The sequence below is a fragment of the Micromys minutus genome (genome assembly GCF_963924665.1).
Source record: "Micromys minutus genome assembly, chromosome: 1".
In the NCBI taxonomy this organism is placed as follows: domain Eukaryota; kingdom Metazoa; phylum Chordata; class Mammalia; order Rodentia; family Muridae; genus Micromys; species Micromys minutus.
In genome coordinates, this window is record NC_137969.1 from 150233979 (window position 1) to 150246149 (window position 12171).

General features: G+C 45.1%; 1 protein-coding gene across 1 annotated transcript in view; it reads right to left on the reverse strand.

Annotated features, from left to right (window-relative positions):
- The window catches only part of XDH (xanthine dehydrogenase), a 63708-nt gene that overhangs the window by 30731 nt on the left and 20806 nt on the right, over nt 1-12171 (reverse strand). The window contains exons 7-15 of the mRNA XM_080939316.1: nt 11910-11978; nt 11530-11616; nt 10269-10410; nt 7626-7718; nt 7052-7203; nt 6208-6301; nt 4644-4753; nt 2653-2837; nt 506-680 (exon numbers count right to left, since the gene is read on the reverse strand). Coding sequence (XP_080795442.1) covers nt 506-680; nt 2653-2837; nt 4644-4753; nt 6208-6301; nt 7052-7203; nt 7626-7718; nt 10269-10410; nt 11530-11616; nt 11910-11978 — 1107 coding nt within the window. The remainder of the gene's footprint in view (nt 1-505; nt 681-2652; nt 2838-4643; nt 4754-6207; nt 6302-7051; nt 7204-7625; nt 7719-10268; nt 10411-11529; nt 11617-11909; nt 11979-12171) is intronic.

A 12171-nucleotide genomic window follows, 5' to 3' on the forward strand; every position in this document is an offset into this window, starting at 1 on the left:
GAGTACAGTGCTGGATCTGCCTTAGAATTTAAATGCGAGCTCTCAGGACTCAGTATTCAATAACAACCCCAACTACATTTCCAGACACCTTGATCCTGTACCTTGAATGCTTAGTCCTTTCTCCAGCACCCCTAGCTTTTTCTATTCTTCCACATTTATGCAAGCTGTTCTCTTTGTTGGAATACTACCTCACCCCCAGCCTTCTTTATGTCTTCCTTGTGCTCCTGTACTCTGGAAATATTTAATGATATGGAAGACGGTCACAACATAACCTCAAGGAGAGCAAGCAGGGTAGACATCCCTTTTCTTGGCATGATTCCAGATCTACAGGCCCAGACAGACATCAGTCAATGAAGTGGTGGCACTGACCCTGGGTTGTCCTGACCCTGCCCTTCTACTTTCAGATGTTGAGAGGGGAGGAAAAACTTTGACACACGGCCCAACCTCCTGAGTCCCCAAATACTGTGCTGAAGACACTCTGTGCCTGACCCTGCTCCACACTCACACCCTCAAGGTCCGTTCTGCCCAGCTTCTGAAGCACTGTCAGGTAGAACTTGAAGAAGAAACTGAGGGTGAGGGTACGCCGGAATTCCACCATTCCACCAGGGGCATCGGGGGCCAGGCGCAGCTCCTCTGCCAAGCCGGCACACACGTCCTGCAGCAACTCCTCATTCCAGGCCCTGGAGGAAGGCAGAATGTGGACTTGCTCTCCTCATCTCCATCACTCAGTGTGGAGCATCATACCCAACTCCCTGTCTAAGGGACCTGGGTTCAGGCTTTGGCTCACATGCCACAAGCTGCTTGATCTTCTGGTGCCGTAGGCCCCTCATCTTTAAAAGCACATACAATTTTCTCTATATACTCATAGATAGATAGATAGATAGATAGATAGATAGATAGACAGACAGATAGATAGATGATAGATAGATAGATGATAGATAGATAGACAGACAGACAGATAGATGATAGATAGATAGATGATAGACAGACAGATAGATAGATGATAGATAGATAGACAGATAGATAGATAGATAGACAGACAGACAGACAGATAGATGATAGATAGATAGATAGATAGATAGACAGATAGATAGATAGATGATAAATATATGGATGATAGATTAAATTTTTCCTTTTATAATTTTTGAGATTGAAATAGAATCACATTTCTATATAGACCTTCCCACTGTCCTGCAAGTCATTGCTTCCCCTTTGTTATTGCCTGTACATATGTATGTACATTTGTATCCCTAAATGTACGTGTTTAGTTTACATAGTGTTACTTGTATATATTTTCTATTTTAAGCCCCCCCCAAAACTTAATATTCTAGCTTCTTATAAAATATTAGGCAGTGTCCTAAGTACTTTATGTGAGTTGTTCGTTTTCATTTCATTAAACATTATCGTAGGGAGAAGTTTGATGCCCATCTTACCACTGAGAAATTTTGGAATAGAGAGACCAAGTAATGTGCCTCCTGTTACTCATCTGGTTAGTGGTAGAGCCAAGGAAGAAACAAGTTCAGCTCTATTTCTTGTCACAAGGCTGTCATAAGGCTCACATAAGATAATGTCAGTGAATCACTTGGCACACCTACTGCCTTGTGGTATCCCTGGTTCTAGTGGGAATAGGATGAATCTTGAGTCTGAATCTCTGTGGTAGAAGTTAAATAATGGGAGAAGTAATAGTGGTAGAAGAAATAGTGGTGATACCAACAACAGCAGCAGTAATACTTCAAATGTTGGTGAGAGGCATAGTGGTAACCATAGTAACAGTAACCCTAGGCATGGAAGCAGTGACATCGATAAGAAAGATGCCAGAAATGCTGCTACTATAGATTTGGTAGGGGGTGGTGATAATGCTACTGCCTACCGGCAGGAATAGCAGCAGCAGCTGTGACAGCGATGGCAGAAAGTCGCCATAGTAACAGGAGCAGCAGTAGCATTAACAGGGCACATAGCTTGTAATGGTGCTAGCTGCGCTGTCACTAGTCAGAGTCATGGCAGCAGCAATGCCAACAAGATAACCCATAAAAGCGGGGTTACCAACGGCCACGTTCATGATAATAGGTTGCGACTAGAGGGCCAGCAGCAGTAACAGGGACAGTAGTAGGAGATACTACCATGGCAGAGATACTAGCCAAACTGTGATGTTAGAATGAATCATTTTATTTATTAATACATTATTAATAAATAATGTGATTCCTAATAATTAATAGATTAGTAAATAAATAGATAAATCATTTGTTTATTTTTATTTTATGTGTATGGTTGTTTTGCCTGCTTGTGTGTCTGTGTAAGCATGTGTATGCGGAATCCAGATCCCCTGGAACTGGAGTTACAGGCAGTTGTTAGCTGCCATGTGGGTGCTAGGAATTGAACCAGGGTCCTCTAGAAGAGCAATTAGTGTTCTTAACCACTGAGCCATCTCTCCAGCACCCTAGAACAATAACCACAGTTGTGAGGCCAGTAATCATGATCCTGGTGTTAGAAACATCACCAGAAGGAGCAATAACAGAAAAGTAGCAGAAGCCAGTGCAGCAGTGCAGCCCCAGGGGCCAGTGCAGCAGTGCAGCCCCAGGGGCCAGTGCAGCAGTGCAGCCCCAGGGGCCAGTGCAGCAGTGCAGCCTGCTTCCTGGCACAGCCCATGCTTACCTGGACAGCCTCTTTGAAGTGGTTTTGAGGGCTGAGAGAGTTCTGTTGGCCATCCCTCCAAAGCAAAGGGACAGTTCTTGCACCTCAATGGTCCCTGGCTTGAACAGAACTCTCATGCCACTAGTCACCTTGGCAATGTCATCTTCTCTCCTGGAGGCCTGCTTGAAGGCTGAGAAAAACTCTCCCTTAAAAAATGGAAAAGACAAGGCCAGCATGAAACACAGGGCTGTGACCAGATGGCAGGGAGAAGAAGGGAAAGAATGTGACTGCGCCTTAAACATCAGTGAGAAGCTAGTCTCAGCGAAGACAAGCCATCCTTAGACTACATTTCTAGAAGTTCCTGGTGACAATCCAGAAAGGGCCAAGACTCCCCTGCAAGTCAGGCAATTTGGGCATAGGTGGTCTTTACAGAGCAAACGGCTGGAAGCCACCAACACTCACAGGACCCATTCTGACGCCAACATCAGACTCCACCGGCCCCTCCAGGCACGTGGATAAAAACTCCTTGCATGCTGCCTGTCCAGCGGGAAAGGGAGTCTGGGTGCAGGCTGTGACATGCCTGCCTGTGGCTCCCCAGATGGTGTGATGTGTCCCTCCTGCCAGCACACTGCAGACTGAGACATCCTGCTTCCTGTAAGCCTGTGTCTCTCTGTGAAGCAATCACTGCTTTGTGCTAGAAGCATGCTTCTCTCCTGGGCCTGAACTAAGTCTCTCTATGGACAGGAAGATACTAATAATCGCTTTGCAGGGAAGAACCATGTGACATCCACCCTCTGCACTGCGTGGCCCTCAGGTTTGTAGTCAACCTGGTTCTGGATATTCTCATCAATGCTAAAGGCCCTGTGTTCTGAAGGAGCCACAGAGACTCCTCCAGGCAGGATTCTTGGTACTGACATGGCCTGGAGCACCTTGCTCAGAGCTTGAACTGTTCCAAAGCAGACAGTGTTCTGTGTGCTACTCCCAGGGCCACACTGGAGTCAACAGCTGTCAGGGTGATGGTGTCCTTTCTTGATAAAACTGTCTAGCTCACAGCATAAAGTGTCCTTCCTTTTATCAGGTGATAGCTTTTGTTAAAGGCCATACCTAAAAAATAAAAGCTGAGCCATATGAAGCCCGACTCTATCTTCTTTCTCCACTCAATTAAAAAAAGAATCAGTGATTCCTGAGATTCAAAATTCTGAGACTCATTGCTCAAAATAGTCTATAAACACAATGTGGAAAATCATTAGGAGGCCGCCTTGGGGGCATAATTGCTCAGATTGAATTAGCATTCTCATTAAGGAGGTCAAAAATCCATAGGCGCAAACATTGGCTCTGATCTTCTTGTAACCCATAGTTACCCTGGCAGCTGCTTTGTTGGCCTCGCCCAGAACACTTTTCTAATATGTCTGCCGCAGCTGTATTCTCAGTTGGTAGCTGCTGAGGGGAGAGAGCTACACTGGGCCAAGCCACCCAAGACGCCACATCTGCCCAAATGAATCAGAAAAGATGTTCATGAAGTCAAAGTCCAGCAGTGCCAGGCCAGAGCAAGTCAGAGGTCGGCATGAGTGTCCTACTCACAGTAGCTGCTTTACCCTGCATGCAGAACCTGGATACTTCACCTTAGGAAGATAATGTCACCGGCACGGGGCAGGAATAGAACCACAGGTTGATAATCACTATTGGCTTCCCATGAGCTACCTTATGAGCTCTGTCTTTCAGTCTTCCCTGAAGTCTGTATGGTAGCTTATACTGTGCCAACTTGGGAACATGGAGGCTCAGAGAGGTGAGACAAGCCATTGTAGATTCCATGCCTAACTGTTGAATTCCACAGTCCATGCCCTGCAATTTCTTGTCCAGAAATGGTAGGGTTGGTTCAGCAAAAGCAAAGTCAGTGAGAATGGACCCATGTTAAAGTTGAAAGCTATTGATATGGTTCTGTGACTGTCTTTAGGCTCCTTCTCTGGAGTCTAACACTGGGATAGTTTGGGAAGAACTTAGAGCTTCCTTACCTCCCTGCTGTAGGGGATCTCAATGGACAGCAATATCTCCTCTGGACAGAGCAGAGTCTTTCTGTAGCCAGGGAAGAAGGTATGATCCATCTTAAAAGTTCTCCTGGTACCTGTGTGCAGACGAGATGATGATAGTCACATGCAGGTGAGACTGGGGATGTACTAGGAGCAGAGGACAGTCCATCAGTAGAACAAGTTCCCCTTCATAATTTCTGATACCACAGTCAGAGGAAGCAGGTGGCAAAATTAGAACCAAGTCTCCTTCTTCGGTCCTTAGACAGGGTGCTAGCAATCATCTCTTTGGGGGGAAGAAAGCTCCAGGGTGTAGTATGTCATCTTATGATATAAATAGACCCACCATAGCCAAGGTCAAGAGGCCATGCAAAGCCAGTGGGTGTGAAGTCAGAATAAAGTCAAGAGAGATTTGTATCACTGTTCTCATTTCTGTCTTCTGCCATAAGAGCTGACAAGGGTTGTCTTTGACTAGCTGACATCTTGGAACTTAGATTTCGGAAGGATTCATACAATTTGGGTAGTGTGGCATATGTAACAAGAAATTTGTGGTGGTGACTCTCTAGCAAGTTTCCCTAGCTGACAATGTTTCAATATTTCTCTCATGTCATAACTCACTGCTGGGGGAATTGTCATATATTCTGGCCCTAGCACAGTCTCAGGTGAGATATCCAGATGGCCAGTCCAACTGTAAGTTCCCTACTAAGACTATAGACATCAATGTGGAGGTTGCAAAAGAATAAAACTATCATACGACCCAGAACTATCCCTTCTGGACAAAATCCCAAAGGCATTTACATCCCAAGATGCCCATGTTTAATAGGCTATTCACAACAGCAGGGAAAGGAATCAGCTTAGATGTGCATCAACAAATGAGCAGTTAACAACACTGTGGCCCATGGAGGAAATACAATTCTAATTGGCCAAAAGGAAAAATGAAATTATAAAATGTGTACAAAAATGGATAGAGTTGGAAAATATCCTATCTTACAAGTGAAGTAATCCAGGATCAGAAAGACAAATACTACAATTTCCCTCTCATCTGAAGCTCCTATCTTCTAATATTTTCTATATCTACTTTGAAGAGGTGAGTGTGGATAGAGGCCAGGAAACTAGAAAGGGAACCATGATGGGGGTGGGGTAAAGAGATTTTTAAGGGACATAGTAAGGGAAGATAGCTATGTAAGGTTTAAGTTGTATAAAGAGGGGAAATATTGGGGATGAAGGGGTGCAGTAAGGACAGGATAGGAGACAGGAAGACAGAGGGGAGACCCACTCAAACCTAGAGTATATGAAAATGTTGTGAGGAAACCTGTTATTTTGTATGCCAGTTTTAAAAGTTGAGTTTAAGAAAGAAGAAACGAAAGTGAGACAATGCTTAACTCTCTCAGTCCTGCAACCTGGCTGATCTCTCTGCAACTTCTGTGAATTAAAACCCTTAAACCACTGGGGATCACTGAATTTGGGGCTCTGTTCTCTAGAATAGGACCCATGCAGTAAGACTTTCCTCGCCCACATCATTCTTTCTGAATCTCCGCCTCGGGCAGCTCACCTTTAGACACGATGGTCAGCTTGGCTCCGCTCGCCATGAACACAGGGTTGAGGTCAGAGATGGGACTGGCAGTGATGATGTTCCCTCCAATGGACTAATTAGAACAAGCAGAGGGCGAGTGAATGAGCTGCTCAGACTGAGGTAACAGCCCTGTGGGTAGGCACCCCAGGACCTGACTCCCCCAGCAGCCCAGGAAGACATGGCCATTCAAGGAAACACACAAAGCTATAGTAGAAACACTTGGGATGGGTTCTTAGCTCTGAAAAGTACATATGTGTCAGTAAACTGAGGGCAGCTCTTGCAAATCGCTTTCCCTCCCCCAGCCCTTTTTTTTTTCCTGGAAAGATTGAGATGAGTTCTTTGAGAGGATGTAAAGAGTCAATAAAATAAAATTCAAGATAAAAATCAAGGAAACAGAAGACAACTTCTATTGAATAGTTGGCTCTTTCTGGATTTGAACTTCCGGGCAATATGACAAGAATCAGATATTCAATTGTGTCATAGGCAGAACGGAAGGGGAAACACCTTCTCAGAAACACACTTAGGGGAACTGGGAACAAGATGTCACTCTCTACATTTGTGTTTCTCCATCAGATACCAGGATAGAGGCCTTGAAAGTGTGCTGTTCTGTTTCATTTTAACCTTAATAGCAAATTTCAAAAAGTAGAATGGGAGAGACAGGTTGTCTCCTAATACCAAGAACCATAGGAATCCCAAATGGAGCAAAGAACATAAATGCTCTCTACAAACTAGAAGTGTCATGGCTACTCTGAAGACCGACACAATGGTGAACAAAGTTCCCAGGGTTTTCAAGACTCCTTTCTGCCTCTGGCCTGCGACTCACCGCCACGGACTTGACCTGCTTGCCAGCGAACCAGCGCAGCTGCTCTAGCACACCTCTGAACACCTCTGTCTTCTGTTCTGGAAGTTTAGCCACTGCATCCACCAGCACACTTTCCACCAAGCTAAGGGGGCAAGCAGCTCCAAAGGAGATCCCTGTGGATATGTGCCAGAGATAAAGTCACTCCTAGCCGGGTCTTCCATCTTTATAAGGCCCAGAGAAGTCACTTAGCTAATGCTACATGAGCCGGGTCTATGCCCACACTTCTCGATTCCATAATCAACATATTTTTCTATAATCCAGTAATTCTCAACTCAACAAAAATCAAAACCTCTGGAAGTGAAGTTCTGGCTTAAAAGGGGGCGGGGCACACAAACAATCTCATCTCCATGTCTCTAATTCCATTGTCACACGATTCAATGTGTCCACAGGACCAGCCAACACCAAGATTCTCAAAGCCTCCTGCAGTGGATGACTGTCCATGCTCAGTGGAGGAAAGGTGATGAAGGCCATCTCTTACCCACATCACCCCTGCACTGTGACAGCTGTGCTCCAGGAAAGCAGATGGCAGCCTTACCCTCGGGCCCATGCTCCACTAAATTCAGTTCAGGGATCCAGGATGGGCAGACCATCAGAGGAAATAACATGTTCTTAAACTTCATTTCAATGCCTTTGGGAAATAAGAAACTTGGGTTAGTAGTTTCCCCACATCATGAATGGGACACCTGGTTTGTTTAGCATCACACTGAGCACCAGGAAACAGAAGAGGTGAGGAGGAATTAGGCCAGTCATGATCTCTGTCTTTTTCACTCAAAAACAAGCTAAAAAAGGGGGGAGTGGACCTCAAAGTCTCTACAATGTGTTGGTATTATGTGGTGGCAATAGTGTTGTTAGAAATCACAAGACATTAAGGAGTGTCCAAAATTCTTCCAAACACTTTATGTTTTAACTTACTTGGTATTCCTAAAAGAAATGGGAGGGGACTTTAAGTTTCTGTTACATATGTGAAACCTAAGGTGGGGAAGTGTCCAACTTGATTTAGAAAATGATCATTTATGTATATGTGTGCACATGTGTAGTATAATGCATGCATGACATGATATGCATATAATATCAGACGACAACATTCAGAGTTGGTTCTCTCCTTCTACCATGGGTCCTGGGTATAGAACTCAGGTCATCAGGATCATGTAGCATCTTTTCCCCACTAAAGTATATCACTAGCCACACATGTTTTACTCAAATCCATAGCTAGGAAAAAGCATGTTTTAGTCTTGGACCCATATTAGGGGAAATGTATAATAGCAAAAACATCAAATCCTTAAGTTCAAACAAGAGAGATATACAATTTCAAATCTCTCTTCCAACCTCCAGTATCATTCTCTGGGCTTCTCAAGGTGAGGAATCCTTACAGGGCTGCTGCATCTTTGTCTAGTTTCTGTCTCCACCCAACTAATCAAGTTAGAAGCCCCTCCTGATACTGATGCTGATATTGATGCTGTACCTCTGTCTCTTGGACCCAGATGATGCACTCTCTCTCAGTCTAGCCAATAATGTTTCAGAAATACCAGACTCTCCATCTTGGTATGCCTTAGGGCTTCAAAGGACAACCCATTTGAGGAGTCTATTCCCAAGACAAGACACAGACTGAATGCAATGAATTCTGTCTTAGTGAGGCTTTTTCCTACACTCGCTCCTTCACACCCTGCCCTGGCTGTAGTTGGGTGTTTACTTTATATGGTATGTATATCAGGGGGGAAGAGAGCAGATGAAAGCAGTCATGAGGAATTATTTTCAGTTGTGTAGCTCATACGATCTTATTATAACCCAGAGCACTACGACTTATGAAAAAGAACACATGCAGGGTCAAAGCATCTCCAAAGGTCCTTCTAGGTATGCTACCCTTGGCCCCTAAGACTCTGGTTATATAGACAAAAGGCCTGAGAGCCACAGTTATAAGACAACAAGAGCATCAACCACCATCAAAGGTACTGAGCCACAGACTTCAAAGTCACACCACAGAGGAACATCTCACACTTTAAACACAATGTGCATCATAGTTGTGTATCTGAGGACAGGACCAGTATTGTGCTCTCTCACTGGTCCAAACCTGGTTCTCCTCTCTGGACTGAGGGTTCAACCAGAAACTATGAAGTTGAGCTCCTTCAGATTCCAGAGTCACACTGTCTTAACTTCTCAAGCATGGTGTGTCAATCACCTCTCATACTCCAAACAGTGGTCCTCTGAGCTACCTTTCACTATGCTGTGAACTTCCTGGCTCTCACTAGGCTTTAGAATACAGCAGACCAGATACCAAGCAAGCTACATTTAGAAGTAGATAGAGAAAACCAAGAGCCCTCTGCCACTGCTGTTGTCTCACGGAACACCAGGGCTCAGAGTACATGATCTGATCCTCCTTGGTCTGCTTAGCTATTGTGGGCCCCAGACCTGGATTGTGGCATGGTCCAGCCAACCTAGTTTTCCTCAAAATCTCTCCATTGCCCTATCAGATCCTGCTCAAGGCTGAATCCCTGGTTTCAAGTTCCAAAACCCATGTAAAAGGCAAGGGTTGGCTACGCACAGCCATAACCCTAGTGTGGTATGGGAGTTGCTCAGCTAAGCTCCAGGTTTATTGAGGATCCTGTTCATGTAAAAGAACAGGACATTTCTATCTTTATTTGGTCACCACATGTACACATGTACAACACACACACACACACACACACACACACACACACACACACACACACACCAACAGACCTTTAGCATTGATCAGACACTGGCCTGGACACTTGGTCAGCATTTAGCCTTCTCCCCATCCCACTGAGGCCAGGGGAAGAAGGACCCTTGACTTTCAGGTCTTTGTGTCTCTAGCCCTTCCCAGAGATGGGGAGGGTCACAGTTGGCATTCTATGGATGTTCATGGAGAAAATCAGCAAGTATGAGGATCACACCTGCTCTACAAACAGCCCTCTGAAAAGTTACATCACTCCATATACAGCATTTGAAGACAAGGAACCTTTCTCAGGATGCTCAAGTAGGGATTATCCAGGTCTCACTGACTCCAAAGTCAGTGTCTTAGGAGTCTATGTACACTGAGCTTCTCAGTGTGTTTTCTAAATACCCAATAAAGCAATGAGTAGAGAGCAGGGGGAAGCTCAAGGAGAGAAGAGGGACAGAAAGAGCCCAGCAATACCCAAAGGTCTCCGTGTAGTCTTACCTATCTCTGTGTTTCCCACCACTGGCTTGGCATCGGGGTGCTGAGCTTTCAGGTCAAGCAGTTCCCCCAAGGTCGAAGCCTGGATCCAGGTCACACGTTCCCCTTCAAAATGCAGTGTCTTCTGGGGAGTGTCTTTCATCCTCTAGGAAGTGTAGTTAGCTTACTGTATGGCTCCTTCCTACCACCATTCACCCAAGGAATCACTATTAAATCTGCAATGGGGTCAACCTATTTACTGATTTGTCTAAGCCTGAACTCAGAAGGAAGAGCTAGCTGCACATGCCAAGGGCAAAAGAGATAAAGTAATTATGTGCAGTATGGTGCTCTGTTGGCCCTGTTCAGTACATCACAACACTCTTGAGAAGAACTTGGTAAGATATGCACTCTGAACATCACTGTTAAGGCTGAAGACCAAAGAGGTTATGAAACCTGCTATGAGGAGCCCAAACCAGAAATCTTAGGTTTCTGAAACTATTCCACACCACTTCCAGGAGGCACAGAGGGCAAAGGATGGCAAAGATCAGAGGTCAGGAGGATAGACATCCAGAGGAAAGATCATTCAGAGGAGCGCTGCATGAGGGTGGATGATACCATGTGGCAAAAGAAATCCCAGGTATCAAACTGATGGTGTCTTTAAGGGTTCACAGTCCAGGTGAGGATATGTCAGTGACACTGTTAATCTATCCCCTGACCTGTTGAACTTTTGAGGCAGGGTTCAGGAGCCTATATCCCCAAGAAGCATGAACCATAAAGGAGGCTTGAATCTTTCCTTGCAATAAATATAAATGAGCATGAAAAAGTAGGCATGAGGTTGTGGCTAAGATAGAACTTCAAACCATTATCATACCCTTAGAATATAGTTCTGTTTTATTTTTCCTTTAAAGAAGTAAGCTACCTGTAGAGAGGGAAATCGGGGTGGGGGGTGATAGGCTTACACAGAGATATCCAGGAGGATCAATACACACTGTATTACTATAAAGACCAATCTATTCCTGTGGAGCTTAAAGTCCATCAATGACATGGACTTAGAACCTGTAACTGTATGTATGATACAGGTAAGGAGGAGGAGAGGATGCTATGGGACAGAAGGGTTGTACCTCCTAGGAATGGCCGGGGAAGAAAGAAGAACTAAGTTTGAGTGTAAGACCAAATTCTAAGATGAAAATGTACAAAGTTCTCAGCACCTAGCCATGTATACAGCTGAACGCAGAGACTCGCGGAATAGATATTTTTGGCTAGACTTCTCCCCATTATCACCTACCAGAAGTTCTGGGGGAAAGATGGGCTCTTGGGTGGGATCTAAGGGTTTGAAATCCTCCGGGTTGAATAAAGAAGGAGAGGGAGCAACCTGCAAGGGAAGGGAGCAGTAAGTATCAGATGCCTGACCCAACTGAGCCAACTTTTCCTTCAGGTGAGCTCTTTCCCAGATCGTGGAATGTCTGGTCCTGGGAGAAGAATCAAGGCTGCTCTGTCAGAGAAGCCAGAGGTAACGAGCACCTTCATCATCTGAGCATCACCACATCTCACTGATCTTTTTCCAGCACTGCTTCCAGGGACATGGAAAGAGCATACTAACCCCACGCACCCATCCCAGATTCGAGACTGCCCCACTAGGCCTCCAGAAGCAGAAACCCCCATTACCATTTGGTCTTTTGTCTGGTTCAAGCAGCACTTTGGGTTGTTTCCACTCCCTCCACAGCACCCAGCATCCTGAGAAGATGACACACATTCACATAAGAATGTTTCCAGTTTCACAGAACCTAAGAAAACTCCATTACTCTTATTTATGGAAGCCCGGATCTGTTGATCCCAGCCTACATGGATGGGAGGGACACTGCATCTCATCCAGTCTGTCTCCACTTGGAGAGCCGAGGCCTCTGTTGTGTGCTCACTTCACTAATGT